The sequence below is a fragment of the Talpa occidentalis genome, unplaced genomic scaffold (assembly GCF_014898055.3).
Source record: "Talpa occidentalis isolate TD23 unplaced genomic scaffold, MPIMG_talOcc4v2.1 talOcc4.5, whole genome shotgun sequence".
Taxonomy (NCBI): Eukaryota; Metazoa; Chordata; class Mammalia; order Eulipotyphla; family Talpidae; genus Talpa; species Talpa occidentalis.
The window spans coordinates 111,003,586-111,019,349 of NW_023604861.1; the positions used below are offsets into that span (position 1 = coordinate 111,003,586).

Genomic DNA, 15,764 nt, shown 5'->3' on the forward strand with positions numbered 1-15,764 from the left:
CCTTCTGTTGCAGTGCTCAATTTGCGTGTCTCCCCTTCTGCTGGCACCTAAAGACCGTCTACACTCAGAGAGTGCCCTACCTCTAGGGTGTAAGATGCCAACAGTTTCCTTGAAAAGCCGGAGAGCAAGGGGTTTCCCCACTAATCACGGGCTGAGGAGCAAGCTGCGATGGAAGGGCCTACTGCTGGTCATCCCCACCTCCACATCCCATTCAAGGCCTTCTCCTCCATGAAGCTCCTTGACCTGTCCAGCCTTTCCATCCTTTATGCCACATACGAGGAAGAGACTTATTCTTTCCATGCTACAAATGTGGAAACTGAGCAGAGTGAGGTTATGTACCTTATTCAAGGGGGAGGGTGGTGAAACCCTTACCCCCATCACATTGTGTCTTCCAAATGCTGAGAGCCTGAGACAGACCAACATGCATCACTGCAGGTGGGTGGGGTCATGGCAAGACTTCTGAGGACCAGGGAGGCAGAGGAAAAGGCAGGAGTTGGCGAGGCTACAGACTGAAGCGCTGGACGCAAGCACCGACAGCATGCTGCCTTCAGCATGCCAGGTACATGATGGCAAGAGGGGGGGATGGGGTGTTGGGACTACAGGAAGGTGGGGTATGTACAGGAAAAGCTCCTTCTTTGGGAGCCACTGGGCATGGTGGGCAGATGAAGGAATTGGAGCTAATTAACCTGAAGAGACATGTTGGAGGGCTGAGCCACATGGACACATGGGAGAGGTGCTGCGCTGCCGCTGTCGCTCATGAGGGAGGAAAAAAGGACCAGCCCTGACGTAGGAAGCCGAGTGGGCCTCAGGAAGCTGGGACTGCCAGGAAGCGTGCTCTGGGGAGGGTGGGGAGAAAATATCCATGGAAAAAGTCAAGGGAGCCTGTGGGAGGGGATGTCAAGCGAGGCAGGGCTTTGGGCGCCTCCACGCTGCTGAACCTCCTTAGGGGCTTCAAGTCACTCAAGCGACAGCCGCTGAGGAGGGCACATCTAGTAGGTGAGCAGCCTCCGCAAAACAGGTAAGAACAAGTGAGCGCAGGCAGGGACCTGATTGACAGGAGAGGCACCTTCCACTCTGCAGAGGGCTGGTTGGTTCTGACCACTCAGAACTGAAACTCAAGGGCCATCTGTCTAGATGTTAGGTGTTCTGAACCCTCTAGAATGATGGATTGGCCCAGGTGACTCCCAGGTCCTACCACTTCTCCCACTATGGGCAGGTGGGGGGCACCTCTACTTCACAGTCCCCAGTGGCCCCTGGAACCAAATTTCAGGCACATTCACACAGAGACATTGTCCTGAGCTGGGGAGCCTGGCATCAGAGATGAAGCCTAGCCTCCTTCTCCCCGACCCAAGCCTGTCTGCCTCGAAGCTTCCCCCATCCCTTATCCACAAAGTAAGATATGCACCTCCCCTCTCTTGCCCATCTGCCACTATCCACCCTCAGGATGCCATCAAGGACCCGGACCTTGCCCCTCCTGCCCCTCCTGCCCCTCCTGCCCCAAAGCTCACTCACCCAGTGCAGGGACCCGATGCAGACCTTGGCGGCCATAAGGGGCACGGTGGGGTCTGAAGGCCGCAGCTTCACACACTCTCGCAGCAGTGACACAGCATAGGATGACTGCAGTGGAAAGAGCAGGTCACACTGTCATTCGTAGGCCTGGACTGCGAAAGACTAGGACGCCTCATGTCTAAGGTGGGGGAGGGGTCCCCACAGCCAGCCCTTGCTCTGCATGCTCTCCGCCCAATAGATGGGAAGAGACCCAACGGGATTTGGCAGGCAAATCTCTCCCTGACCTCGTCTCATGTGGATGAGGAAGGCTGTAGCCCCTGCCTCTAGGGGATGTGACAGTGGCTAAGGTGGCAAAGGATGGAAGCTCTTCAAAAGGAAAAGGTGAACCCCTGGGATTTTAGGGATTAAAAAGTGACCTCTCAAACTTTTGAGCTCAACACCTTCAGTTTATAGGTGACAAGCAAGGCCAAGCTCAAGGCCAACCTCAAGGCAGGGTGGGTGGAGATGTATAAAGGTTGGCGGGACAGAAGCTAAGCTGGCAGCCCCAGAGGAACCTCCAAGGCTCCAGAGACTGAGTCACAGAGATGGGGCCAGATGGGCCCTCCTGGGGATGACCAAGTGTAGGTGGAGGGCCAGCAAGGGAGAGTACCCAGAACCAGCAGGTATATCACCAATTCCAGTAATAGAAAACCAGCAGCTAACACTTTAGCTATTACTACATGCAGACATCGTTATAAGTCAGAAGTCAGCAAAACACAGCCACAGGCCAAACCTGGCCCTCGCCTGCTTTTTTGTTTTTTTTTTTTTTTAAAGATTTATTTATTTATTTACTTATGCATCTAAGAATTGGGCTTTTGAAAATAAAGTCTTATTGGAGTTTAGTTATTGTTTATGACTGCTTTCATGATGTCAAGCCAAGGACTTGACAGTTACCACGGAGGCCTGCAAAGGCAAAATGCCTGCCATCTGACCTTTTACAGAAAAAGTCTGCTGACCCCTATTCAAAGTGCTTTATAAATCTATTTACTTGATTTCCACATCTCTCCTATAAAGTAGGTGCTGTGTCCCTACTTGACACACAAAGAAACTGAAACGCAGAGAAGTTAAGTAGCTTGTTCAGAGCTTCCCTGCCCATAAGTGGCTGAGCTGGGGTTTGAACAGTCAGGCTCTAAACTCAAAACCATTATCCTATTCTGCTTCTGTGTGAGTACTTTGGCCAAAGAGGAAACCTCTCTCTCTCTCTCTCTCTCTCTCTCTCTCTCTCTCTCTCTCTCTCTCACACACACACACACACACACACGCATGCACACACGCACGCACACATGCACGCACGGTTGGAACCTTCTGGTTAAGCCCAGTGTTTTTCGAGGAAATTCAGCAGCGGCCCCCCACATGTCACAGCCAGGGAGGCAGGGCATGTGACTGCAGTTAAGGTGACCCCCATGTACTGGGCCTACTGTGGGCTGAGGCCCCTGCCCTCAACTGGCTCTCACCCTCTCCAGCAAGTCCAAATGAACTTTTCCATAGTGCAGTGAGGAACTGGCAGGTACAGACCTGACCCCTCTGTGTCCACACCAGACTTCCTGGCTCTCTCCTCTCTCTAGCCACCCCTTCTTTTCCTGTTGGCTAAGGAAGAGCTTTTCTCAGTCCATATGTGAAGGCCAGAGCTTCCCTAGACTCTGGGCTCAGGCTTATCAGGCCAATTCCAGGTGTCTCCACTGAGGCCCTGTTCTGTGCCCCATACTGCAGGCCATGACTCATACCGCTCACAGAAAGGTAGGAGAGAGAAGATATATACCACCAACCCCCAGAATTTTCCTAGGAAATAAATAAGAGAGTACGAGACCAAGTACAGGAGGATGTGAGCAGATGGCCCATGGTGGCTGGCCCACATGGGGTGCCAGGAGCAAGAGGGGCTCAAGGAAGCTGCCAGAACATGCACCTCTCCAGAGACCCTCTCCTGGGAAGGCCACTCCCAGCCCCTCACCACATCCCCTCCACCTACACCTTAGCAAGCCTCAGGCTTTCTCCCTGTCCTCCTTCCTTGGGCCACTCACCTTTGCATCCTCAAAATACAGGCTTCTGCAACCCTGACCCTCTGCCTGCCACCCCCACCCAGACCACAAAATGCTGCTATTTAAGGAGCCATCTGAGGACTCCAGTGGAGGGAGCAGCAGGCCTTTTTTTTTTTTTTTGTCATACTGGTTTCCTAGCAACACAACCAATGCAATTGCTGCAGAGACCAAGGGAGGGGACGACCTAAATCATGCCGAGGAGTTCAGCCTATCTTCCTGCAGGTTGGGGTGCCAGATATAATGATATCCGCTGGGCCTCACCTTCTAGAAGAACTTTCAGGCACAATCTCAGGTATAAAACTTGATTCCCACTTTAGGCTCTTGGCAAAACGGAGATCAGGCAACTCTTTCAGGGCCACCTGGGCAACTAGGCAGGCTGATTTGGTATGCAGGGGCTCCCCAGGGGGTGGAGTGTGCTTCCAGAATAATCCCCGTGCAGCAATTAGGGGGTGGGTATGACCTAGTGTCTCCAGCCTGTGGGGCTCACACCTGCAGACTCACCAATCATCCCAAGCCCCCTGTCTAGAAGCCCATTCTGGTGCCTCCTTGCTGGTCAGTGAAGGGGGACTCCAGTTCCCTGGCTGCCGGGATATGCCTGGCTGTATGCAGACCTTTCTGAGCCTGACGGCTTCTCAGTAAGGAGGTTAAAGGTCATACCTCCCAAGCTACCGTGACACCTTCTCCTGGGCCTGGGGTGCTTCCAGGAGCACCCCTAGACATTAAAGCTAACTTCCATGTATGGTACATGCTTCTGAAGGGGGATCCCAGCTATCTTCAGCTTCTCCAAGGAGTCCATGACCCACAGAAGGGTGAGAAGCACTGTCCTGGCCTTGGGCCTATCTCTGATGCAAGTTTGCTATTATAGGATAGAGGCACTTTCTGTTTCCTGATGGGTCGCAGCGGCTGCCTCATGTGCCCTGAGCTCTGGCTCAGGCTCCCATAAGGCCTACTGCATCCCTGCCCTCTAGTCCCTACCTCCACAGGCAGGCTGGGGCTTTCAAGACCTTCCTGTTCCCACCCAACCACCCACTCCTCCACCTTTGTTCCCCTGCATCCTGTCTGGAATGCTGCCTCCTCCACTTTCCCCCATTTACCCAAATCCTGCTTTCCTTGGGCGGTTCTCTCATTTTCTAGCTCCAGCCTCCCTCTGGGTTCTGAACTCTCCCTGTACTAAACCCAGAGCCAGTCCATTGTGCTGTGACTTCAGGAGGCTCTGGGAGGTAGCCAATGTGATGGGGGAGTGGGAAGAGGTTTGGGAAGATAAAGGGGGGGCAGCAAAGGCTGTCCACTTGATTCTCAGTGACACTGTCTGGCCCCTGTCCACATGCCAGGCTGCAGCACCTGCTCTTCTTCCCTCTCCCCGCCAGGATCTGGCAGCACAACATCCAATCACAGAGGAGGCACTGGTAAGCCTGGGAGGGCCCTCCTTGGAGAGCGCTGCAGGGTTAGAAATGGAAGCGGCACAGATGGGCTGTGGGGGGCGGGGGCGAGGAATTCCCTCAGCCCCACGAAAGGGCTCTGGGTATTTACAGCTCTTGGAAGGATCTGTGAGCTCATGCCACCTTATTTCCTGCATTCGTAGCATCCTCAGCCCCAACACCCTCAGCACCCAGCTCCGGAAAGGTTTTCCTTTCATGTCACTGCTTAAAATAGATGCTTATGTAAGTGTGAGTCTCATCTGAGGAAAAACCAGGGGAATAGGGCTCAGTGGGTGGAGAGTAAATGCAGCCCTGGTGACCCAGGATCAGGTTGGTCCCTGGCTCTGGCACTGCTCCTCTGGCCTTGTCCTTGCCAAAGGGCCCCCCACCACATCCACTATGTAGCCCTCCCTCCAAACCTGGTGGGTGCTGCTGCTCCACTCCCCCAGCCTCTCCCTCCTAGACAAACTAGACAAGTTCCGGATCTCGGAGGAGCCTACGTCCACGCCTGTTTCCTGTAGTCATGCCCATTGCTCACGTGCTGGGTGCCCCACGTGTACACACACCCTCCAGTGAGAAGTAGTCACAGAATCATGCTTGCACACCTGACACACTTGTAACAAACACATGACCTCAGATTCATACCAGGCTCTGTGTGTGGCCCTCCTGTGTCCCTCCCCCTCCTGGAGATCAAAACCAGTTGCTGGATAACATTTCTCCATCACTCCCCTCAGGGAGGGCCTAGGGGAGAGCAGAGTCCCCCTGAGGGGAAGGGTATAACCCCCACCCCACCCTTTGCACACCCTGGGCCTTACCTTCCCACAAGCCACCATGGAGAGGGCCACTTGGTACCAAAGGTGAAATTCTCCAAATGCAAACTTCATGGCTCGCTCCAGGCACTGGGGAGGAGGAGATGGTCAGCACTTCCTCACCAGGAGTCCTTCCACCCTAGACCAACCCATTTCCTTGCAGGGTAGTCACTGCCCAAGTAATGTTGACCAAGCACTTCCTCCAGGAGTCTTATACTCAGTTCCCATCAGAAAATTCCAGGAGTACCCTATTCCTCGACTGGCATGCTGTGTGACCCTCTGCAAGTCTCTTACCCTCTCTGGCCCTCAGTTCCCATTTTCCATCTCATGTGAATTATCTCACAGGGAGGTGATGAAAAGCAAATGAAATGAGGTTGGAGAATGTGCTTTCAAAATGGAGATGAACAATAAAAACAACAGCTGATATTAGTTTTTACTGTGCATGGCACTGTTTGCAGCTGTGCATCTGTTAACTCATTTACTCCTCCCAACAACCTCATGAGGTGGGTTCTTTATCCCCACTCCACAGATGAGGAGTCCCGGGCCAGTAAGTGGCAGCTCAGGCTGACTGCTTCTGGACCGAAGGCCACCCACAGGTGAAGGCTCTTCTTCATTCTGCTGTCCTCCATGATCACAGAGAAAATCCGCGCCTCCACTGGCTGTCTGATCCCATACACCCCCAAATTGGGGCGGGGGTGGAGAGACAGTGGAGGAAGACCACTGAAGTGCCATCTACTCTCCTCTGTGCGCCCCAGGCAGTCATACCTCCGAGAGCATGACAAACTGCCCGCGCCTGCCCAGAGTGATGCTCAGGAGATCGTAGATGGTGGCGGCATTCTGCAGGCTCACCGCCCGGTCCTCCTCCTGTTCCGGCACCCGGCTCAGCACCACGTCACGATTAGCCTGTGGGGGACATGGTTTGGGAAAGAGAGAGGACAGAAAATGAGCAGATTTCTGTCCCCACAAGGCCCTGACCTCGCAGACCCAGCGACCATCACCTTTGGGCCGCTAACCCAGGACACACGTGGTCACATCCCAGAGACAGCCACTGCCTTCCCACCCTCATGAAAGCCAACCCAAAGAGAGGAGCCTTGGGTTCGGGTGAAGGGGCAGTTCTGAGGGCTTAAACTCTAGGTATTCTGCTTTATTCTGCAACCTTTCAACCTCCCAGGAAAGTTGCAAGATGGTTCCATAACAGTAAACGGTACACATCTGCCACATTTGCTTTGTCTCTCTATAATACAGAATAATAATAGTTATCATTATTATGTTGTCAGACCATATTGGAATCATTTACAGGCAATGTGACCCTTCACCTCTGAATACAAGAGAACATTCTTTTTATAACCACAACAGGAATGCCAGATTCAGGGAATGTAATGCCAGTGGTAAATCATCTGTTCACATTGGTGCTTCACCACCTGTCCCACTGACAGCCATTTCCTCCCTTCAGGCCTGTGCCCCTGTCTCCCTAGAGCCCTCACATCTGGAAGACCCTGCAGCGCTTCTCTGTCTTTCACGACACCAGCTTTTTGAGGATACAGGCCAGTCGTTCCGTGGAGCAGCTCCCGGAGTGTGACGGCCAATCTCAGAAATAGCTTCAGACAACGTGTGAAACTGCCGAGATTAGGCTGTGGCTCGGCTGCTTCCCTCACAGGAGTGGAGCCACAGCCCCTCAGAGCCCACTTCTCTTCCTCTGCAGGTCCCCTAGTCCCTCTGAGAAGGACTCCCTATACCTCCGTCCCACTACCCGCATGTCCAGCCCAGACCCTATCCTCAATTCCTTCCAGCCACGTAACTCCCGCTTCTGTCTCTGCCAGAGGGGTCTCTTCCCAGTACCTTCTCCCTCTGCTGAGGAGTCGGAACCCCTTTTCACTTGTGGGGACTCGTCTTCCTCTATTTCCTGACACAGGACCTCTGAAAAAAGGCCTCATTCTTCCAGACAAAGTCCAAGGGAGCTGCTGGTCCCTAAAACCCAATCCCACAGATCAGAGCTAGACAGCCCTTCCCACCCATCCAACATGGTCCTGGCAGCCTCCCTCTGGCCGATGAAGGTCGCCTCTTCAGGTCAGGGGCTGTGGCTCCCGAGGGGGCGTGTCTTCTGAGAAGCCCAATGTCTTCTGAGTTGTAGGCTCTAATGTGTGTTGCTGTGCAGGCCCAAAATGTGTTCCCAGAGGCTTCTGGAAGCCAAATGCCTTGAAATCCAAGGAAGTGACTCATCCATGGGGGAATTTTAGGCAGTGAGGCAGGCCAATGGTCATGGGTCCTAATGGATGTCCAGCCAGCCACAATAGGAGGGTGCTGCCCACAGCCCTCTGCAACATGGGTGACTCAAGAGAGGGTGCCGGGGGTGCCAGGAGATCCCTAGAAAGGCTGAGCACGACTCCAAAGGGTTAAGGGAGAGAAGTGGAGAGGGAAAGTGCAGAGAAACCCCCTCCTTCCCAGTGAAATCCACCCACACAGGCACCAACAGGAAGAGAGAAGAAAGTCTAAGGAGCGGCTTGGCAGGAGTTATTTCACCGAGCAGAGTGGGAACACACAACTTGCTCTGTCCCTGGAATGCAGCTCCCACCCCTCCACCTCCAGTCTCCACCTCCTGCCGCTCCCCAGTTCTGGTCACCCAGGGTGGGGCCCAGGCAGCAAAGGAGGGAGGCAGGGTGGGAGGTGGCAGAATGAGAGGGAGGACAGGAGACAGTCCCTGCCCTCAGGGGATACTGAGGAACCTGGAGCAGCAGCTGTTCACAAGCTGTACCCAGTGGAACCTTCTGGTAGGAGAGAGAGGGCTGAAGGGGGCAGGGCAGTCAATCTGTTGGTAGCTTTGCTGTGGGGGGTGGGGAGAAGCCTGACACATCCAGGACCTGGAGACATGAGCTGCAAGTAGTCCCCACAGGCTCAGCTCTGGTTGACCTGTCCTTGAAAAGCAGCCCCTGCCAGACCCCAACCTCTATTTCCAGACACCCCTGGGGGGAGTCTAAACTCCTTCCTGTGCCTGACTGCCCAGCTGGCCAGCTTGGGGACCTCCCCACCCTCTGCCTCCTCAGAGTCCCCTGCAGTCCTCTATCCTCACCATGGCCCTGAGGCCCATGGCTCCTCCCAGTTCAACTCAGGCATCATCCCTTCAGCCATCCCTGACCTCTTTCTAGGCTAGGCCAGGCCCCTTCATCCTCTCAACACAGGGTACACGCCTCTATCTCCTGATGCCTCATGCTTCTCTCCAGGCCTCCAGCACAGGCTCACAGACAGCACAGTCCTTAGAGCACTTGTGCCTTAGACAGCGATACAAGTAACACTTGAAAGATTTCATGTGGTAAGTTTCCCCAGTCAGCCTAGACCTTGACCTTTAAGAGAAGTGTCTCTGAATGTGCCTGGTGGGAGGAGGCATGAATTCTCAGCACTGGGCACAAATCAGGTCAGAACGGGGACAAAGAGAGGATGGTGGCAGCATCTCCACAGCCCAGGGATGGGACCTGCCAGCAGGCAGATAGCAGGGGAGGTATCTGGGGGTCAGGGCCCCTAGGACTTGGCATCTGTGCCAAAAGGGAAGTGTGGTTCTCCAGAGGAAAGTCAAAAGCAGAAGTCTGCCACATTGCTATGGCTTTGGGGCAGGGCTGCGGGTGCAACACTCAGCACTTGCTGGGCAGCCTGTGTGAGTAACCATGACAACGGGGCGGGGTGGGGAAACAGGACAGAAGGAAGGAAGTCATACGAGGCTGGTGACAGGGTAGGAATTTATCTGCAGCTCAGGGGCCAGAGCAGCCTCAGAAGACAAGGCCTCGGACACTATGGGGCTTCAGGTCTCTGGCCAGGCCACACCAGCTCCCTCCTCCCCTGAGCTCACTCCCCTCAGCCATACTGCCCCCCAGCTCCAGCAGAGCCCACCTCACTCTTTGCCTTCCATCTCAGACAGCCTCATTAGGAAAATCCTAATGAAAGTGAGATCTGAGAGCTCCTGATCCTTAAAGCAACGTGTGCATACTAAATGTTCAACTCATCACCATATTCCTACCTAGTCTTGAGATAATGGCAGGATAGTCTCCCTGCCACAACCCCCAGGTCCTGCTGCATGGCTCTTGCTTAATCCATACATTTCATCCTGATCAGGGCTTAGCAGCTGTCCCTGCTCCCGGCCTTGGGCCTTGTGGCTGTCCTCCCAGCAGCAGTGTCCCTCAGACTAAAGGACATTTACCCCAGACCTTCAAGCAGGTCAGATAATGGGAGGGCAAAGTCACATGCTCCCCCACATTCCCATCATTCGGTGGCTCATCACTGTTAGCATGACACTCTCAGTCTTTGGATAAGCGTCCATGATGCAAATATGGGCCCTTACAAGAAGGCCCATGGGAGGTTCTCTACTTCCCCAGGCTGGCCAGACCCTAAGATGGGATGACGCTAGTTCAACAGCTACCCCTTATGTGTGCCATGCATCAGACTTCTAGGAGCTAATTCTTCACATCTAATTTTCATCTGGCCTCATGGAGGAAAGCACCATACTGCCTTCGCAGAGAGAAACTCAGAAGGTGAACTAATGACAACTTGTGCAAGGTCCCCAGGAGTTGAGGCTGAGTATCCAAGGGCCACTCCAGGATAGTTTCTGCTGCTACCCTGGGTTCTTGCTGCCCGAGAGGCCTCCTCTGCCAGCCCCAATCCTGACCCGCTGCTGACTCTGGGAACATGGCCTGTACTTCTGCCTAGCCCTGTGTCCCCTGTCTCCTCTCTAATTCTGGACACAATCAGTCTAGGGGAAGGAAAAGGAAGTAACTGTGGAGCCCTTTGTAAGTGGCATCTCACAGTTCTCACGACCTTCTCACACACCACTGCCCGAGCTTGCTGATGTCAAAGCCCAGGGCAGTCAAGCAGGTTCCCCAAGGCATGCAGATAGGAAGTCAGAATCAGAACCTTGGCATTCTGACCTCACCCCCTGGCTCTTTCCCTGCCTCTGGGGGCCTCCAAGGAAATGTCCAATAACTCGTTCACATCATCAGAGGCCCTGGAAGAACCAAAGCAAAACCCGAGGCGGGCTGCTTCTCTGCACAGCACAAGTTTCATGGGCAGCTGGTCCAGGGTCCTCTCAGTTCTGTTCTCAGAGAACAGGGCTCTCCAAAAACCCAAAAACCCAGCCTCTGGGCCTATTGCTGGCACCCAAAACAATCACCCCAGAAGGGAGTCTTCTGGCAGCATCTGGGCCTGTTGTCTGCCCCTCCCCAGAGGACACTATCATGCTCCGCTTGTGCTGTGGTCGCCACCTGCAGTCATAATCACCACTGCCCTCCAGCTGCCAGTCCATATGGCCAAGAAATAACATGCTCTGTGATATGTTGCATCTACCCGGTGACCCGAGCCAGGCCCATGCCAGCTCCCACCCTCCTGCCTGATAGTCTGGGCGACAGGTGCTCTCCCTGTACTGAACCGAGACAACCTTCATGGAAATACCTCTGAGCCTGGGGGACCCAGATTAAGCAGAGGCCACAGGAAAACATTTGAGGAGACTTAACCCAGGCTTGCTCGCCACTAAGGAGAAAAATGATGACATTCTCACATGGACAGTCATGTTCCTGTTTACAAAGCCCTCCCTAACCCTTGCTTCACCTGATCGTCCAAATTTCCCCCCTTGACCCTTGTACACATGAGGAAACCAAGAATGAGAGCTGCAGTTAAGAGCAGAATCGGGACCACAATCCAGAAGCTCAGGTGCCACACCTGTGCTATGGAAGCTATTGGAGATGGATGTGACTTGAATCAAGGCTGCAAGGATTATTAAAATGTGACCTTGACCCAGACACATACCTGTCCTGGGCCTTGCTTTTCTCATCTATAAAATGGGAACATATTAGAATAAATCATATGAAACTGTTATTTTTCACACGGGTCAACATAATGCTCACATTATTTCATAATCTGAAATAATCCCAGAAGAGGTGGGTAAGGACTTAGCTCAGTCCCAACCCATTCGGAGGCAGGACCTGGGCCCCCAGATGCAGCCTGCACACCCAGACCCAAACCTAATGAGCCAGCCTCACAGCCCCATGGGGGGAGCAGATTAAGAATTCTGCACGGGCGTGTTGCTGGGTGGCGAGTTCCACCAGCCCTGTGGCTGAGTCCGCAGCCCTACCCCACTGGGGAGAGGAAGGCCCTGGAGCTTACCATGGACTCACTGATGAGGAGCAGCAGGAGGGCTTCCTCGATGTTATCCTTTGGGCAGTAGAGGCTGAAAGACACAAATGGCAGCGTGGCTCAGGCAGAAGCAGCTGGCCCACCACACTGGCCCTTGTGCCCTGGAGTCAGCACTGGCCCTGGAAAGGTGATGCCCTCCTGCATAATTCACAGGCACTGGATACCACCTGTGGTTCTCTGCATGCCCCTGAGTTACGGATCTGAAAGGCTGCAGTGGGCAGTGGGGCTGGAACACCGCAGACACTCCTGGGGAAGAGACGGTCCCTCCAGCCCCCAGTACAACATGTCACCAGGGCCAGGGAGGAGCAAGGAAGTTCTGCTGGGCTGATCACAGAGCCCAGTTATTGCCACCACCAAGAGAGAAGGTATATTAACAAAGACTAGTAAGAAGGCAAGTAACCCCCAAATAATGTGTTGGCCTCTGGGTGATTTATAGGCATCTTCTCCAATCCCCACCGAAGACCTGCCTTCTCTCGTCCACTTCGCTCCTGAAGAGCCTGCCTGACAGCGAGCTGGGGGGCTGATGAAGGGTGGGGCAGAGGGGCTCCCAGTGGGGATATAGTCCAGCAGGGCAGGCAAAGCTTACTTGTCTCCTTCGTAGAGGTGAGGTTTCCTCAGCGACTGCATGATGAAGGAATTCTCCTCCTTGCTCATGAACTCTGGCAGGGGCTGGGACAGGGGGCTCCAGTAGCACTCCTCACTCAGAGAGTGCAGCAGAACCCCTGCCAGGTGCTTGGCAGCCATCTGGCAGAGAGGGGGCAGAGAGGCGGGGAGCTCGAGCCAGGCACATTCCACTCTCCTGACAGAGCCTAGAATGCTCTCCGGGCCCATCACCACCACCCACTACCAGGTCAGCTCTGCCCACCTTGCAATGTGCTGCCCCTCTAGGGAGCCCCTCACTTCTCTGTCTCCAGCACTGAGGCCACCCCACTCCTCCTGAGAGCTCCTACTTAATCTTTTATCCTCTCTCCTCTCCTGGACAAGAGGTGTGTTTCCTCCTCCTCCAGCCCCGAGGAGCCCGGCACAGCTCTGAGTACTCAGAGACCCTCAAGGAGCCCAAAGCTGCAGGCACAGGCAGCTCTCTCTACCAGATGTCTCTCTGATCTTTGGAAATTCTAGAGTGAGAAGCAGCTATCGTTCTCATTGCAGGTGAATCATAGCCTAAGGCAGGCCTGCGTTGGGGCAGGAAAGCTAGTCAAGGTTATTGATAAAAGTTATAAAAAAAATCTCAAACAAGCACCCCATTGGGGTAGGAATGGTTGGCAGTGGGTTTCAAGTCTGATCTGTCATGCTGGGGCGTGAAGGATGCTGATGGTGCTTCCCAGGAGTAGTTGGGAAGGACTGCTGAGACTCATCCCCATGGCGGCCGAGAGCAGGGATGGGGAGACGGAGGCAGGCCTGCCGCTAGCCTCTCTCCTACCACTCAAGTGCTTTCCCAACGACCAACCACTGTTTCGACTGTCAAGTCCGAGCACAGACTTCTCTCACTGCCTTTAACGGCCTCTGCCCTTTTCATCAGGTACATTCGGGGGCTGCCCACTAGGCCTTCTGTTTTCTCCTGTCTAAACTGACCCTGATTAAAGTCAACCAGCCGTGGGGCCTCCTCCACATTACCACTTTGAAGTTCTGGGTTGCTTTGGTCTCCACAGTCCGCAGGACCTCCCGGAGCTCCCTCATGCCTTTTACCACGTTCCTAGAGGGGAGACAACAGAAGCAGGGTCATTACCAGCCTCATTCCCACAAAGAGAATCTCATCAAACCTGCAGATACCGCAGGAGCCTGTCTGGGTTTTATTGGAAACATACAGGAATTGGAATGAAAGATAAAAGTTGGGCTGACTCTTGAGGCTCAGGAAATCATCCACGGCCTCCTGGAAATTCAAGCTTCCAGTTTACCACCCAAAGGGGACCATTGGATTGAGTATTTCAAGCAAGACGTTGTCTTGGTCCAAGAGTCTTGGGCTGGTGTCAGACTTTCTGACTTGATCAGCCTCAAGTCTCCATTGTCACCTATCCCATCTGGTCAACGTCATCACCCTCACCTCTGTCCCTAGATGACCCCACCAAAGGATGGGGTCCTTGAAATAGTTTTCCAGCTTTAAAAAGTGTAACTCATAGTAAGAAATACATTTGGCATTGCAAAGCAGTATCTACATATACTTTCCTGCCATAAAACTGAAGCGAGTTTACTGACCCACCCCTATTTCTATTCTGTGCAACCCGCTCTGATAGTTTCTATTGAAATCTTTCCCTTCTGCCCTCTTAAAATGCCGGCTGCAGCCCACTAAATAGACCCTACAACCCAGTTTGAAAATTGCTCCCACTAGTCTGGTGGACATGGAGGAGTCATCCTGCACCTCCCCAGGCTGGCCCCTTTGGCAGCACCCCCAGCTGCCCCAGCACACAGAAGACAGTCCAGGGCCTAAGCATGGGGTCCTGCAGCACCAGCCTCGGAGTCCCCAGGGATCTGTTTCTTGTCTGAAAGTTCCAGGAGGAGCTCAAGTGGCTGCCACCTTTAACTTTTCACCCTCTGTGATCTTTCATTTCTAAATTTGTTGGGGCCCCCATGGTCTGCTCCTCTATAAAATCAGGATTCAGTTTGGATCCATGTCTCCCAGACTGTGTCATCTGCATTCACATTTACCATTTTTGCCCTTAGCTATGCACCACCAGTGTTGTTATTTATGTCATACTTTTCTTTATATCTTCTTTCTTTTTACTCTAGCAAAGACCTCACCTTAATCAAAAATACCTAAAAGCATGGGTTTGGTGAGCTATTTTTTTTTCTTTATCAATAGCTACTATAGGAGTATTTTAAAAAACTTAAAGCCATCTTGTGTATCACTAGAGGTACCTGTCTCACTTTGAGAAACTATGGTTTAGACCACAGGTGTGGTCCTTGGATCGTAACATCCGCACCCTGGGAACTTACTAGAAGTGCAAATTTGAAGGGTTGCACTCCAGACTTGCTGCATCAGAAACTCTGAGATGGGGGCCCCAGCAAACTGGATTTTATTAAGTCTCTTGAGGGTCCTGACAGTCACACAGTTTGAGAACTAGCAGTGTAGATGGTCCCCAGTGACTGTTAGTTCTCCTGTGCTAAGAAGTCAGGTTCCAGAAGCTTGACAAGGAAATTCTAGCTGTGCAATCAGATCCAAAATCTGTAATCTTGGGAAAGTGAGGCAGCATCGCTGAGTCTCAGTCTCCCTGACTGCAGGAGGATTCCTCATTTGCTCCTAGCTGTCAGGAAGACGAGCCTACAAAGTCCTGGGCACACCCAAGTATGTGGTAGAGGGTCACTAAATATTAGTTATTTTCCTTTCCCCTTCTACTTTGGGTCATAGCGACCTTACTCTAATGTTTTGATTTGTCACATTTTTTTGCTTGGGTGTTTAGGAGCTATGAGTAGTGGGAGAGGACAGAGTGCCCGAGGGGCTCCTTCAGCTGTATCTATCTTTCTCCACCAGCCCCTGGCCCTGAGAGAACAGGGCTCCCTGTTACACCAGCCATACCCAGAAATAAGCTGGCAGCCTACATGGGCCCAAGCAAGAAGAGCCAGCCACGGGGGAACCTTTCATTCCACAGAAGCCTTGGGCTTAGGAAAGAACCCCCAGCTGGACAGCAGGCCACGGGCCAGACCAGCCGAGGGAAGAACTGGCACCAGGCATCATCACCAGCAGAGAGAGAAACGACAGACGGCATGAGCCACCAGAGAAGACGGGATGGCTGACACCGGGAACTCAGTCTGCAGGAGAGCTCTGCCCTGGTGGCCTGGCCAAATGA

The 15,764-nt window shown here is 53.3% G+C and overlaps 1 protein-coding gene across 2 annotated transcripts in view; it reads right to left on the minus strand.

Moving 5' to 3' along the window:
* Positions 1-15,764, minus strand: part of TTC7A (tetratricopeptide repeat domain 7A) — a 104,020-nt gene that overhangs the window by 52,382 nt on the left and 35,874 nt on the right. For both annotated transcript variants that reach the window (XM_037528103.2, XM_054687725.1), the window contains 6 exons: positions 13,597-13,675; positions 12,569-12,726; positions 11,953-12,016; positions 6,577-6,714; positions 5,818-5,901; positions 1,513-1,617 (listed from right to left, as the gene is read on the minus strand). In XM_037528103.2, the coding sequence (XP_037384000.1) occupies positions 1,513-1,617; positions 5,818-5,901; positions 6,577-6,714; positions 11,953-12,016; positions 12,569-12,726; positions 13,597-13,675 (628 nt within the window). The remainder of the gene's footprint in view (positions 1-1,512; positions 1,618-5,817; positions 5,902-6,576; positions 6,715-11,952; positions 12,017-12,568; positions 12,727-13,596; positions 13,676-15,764) is intronic.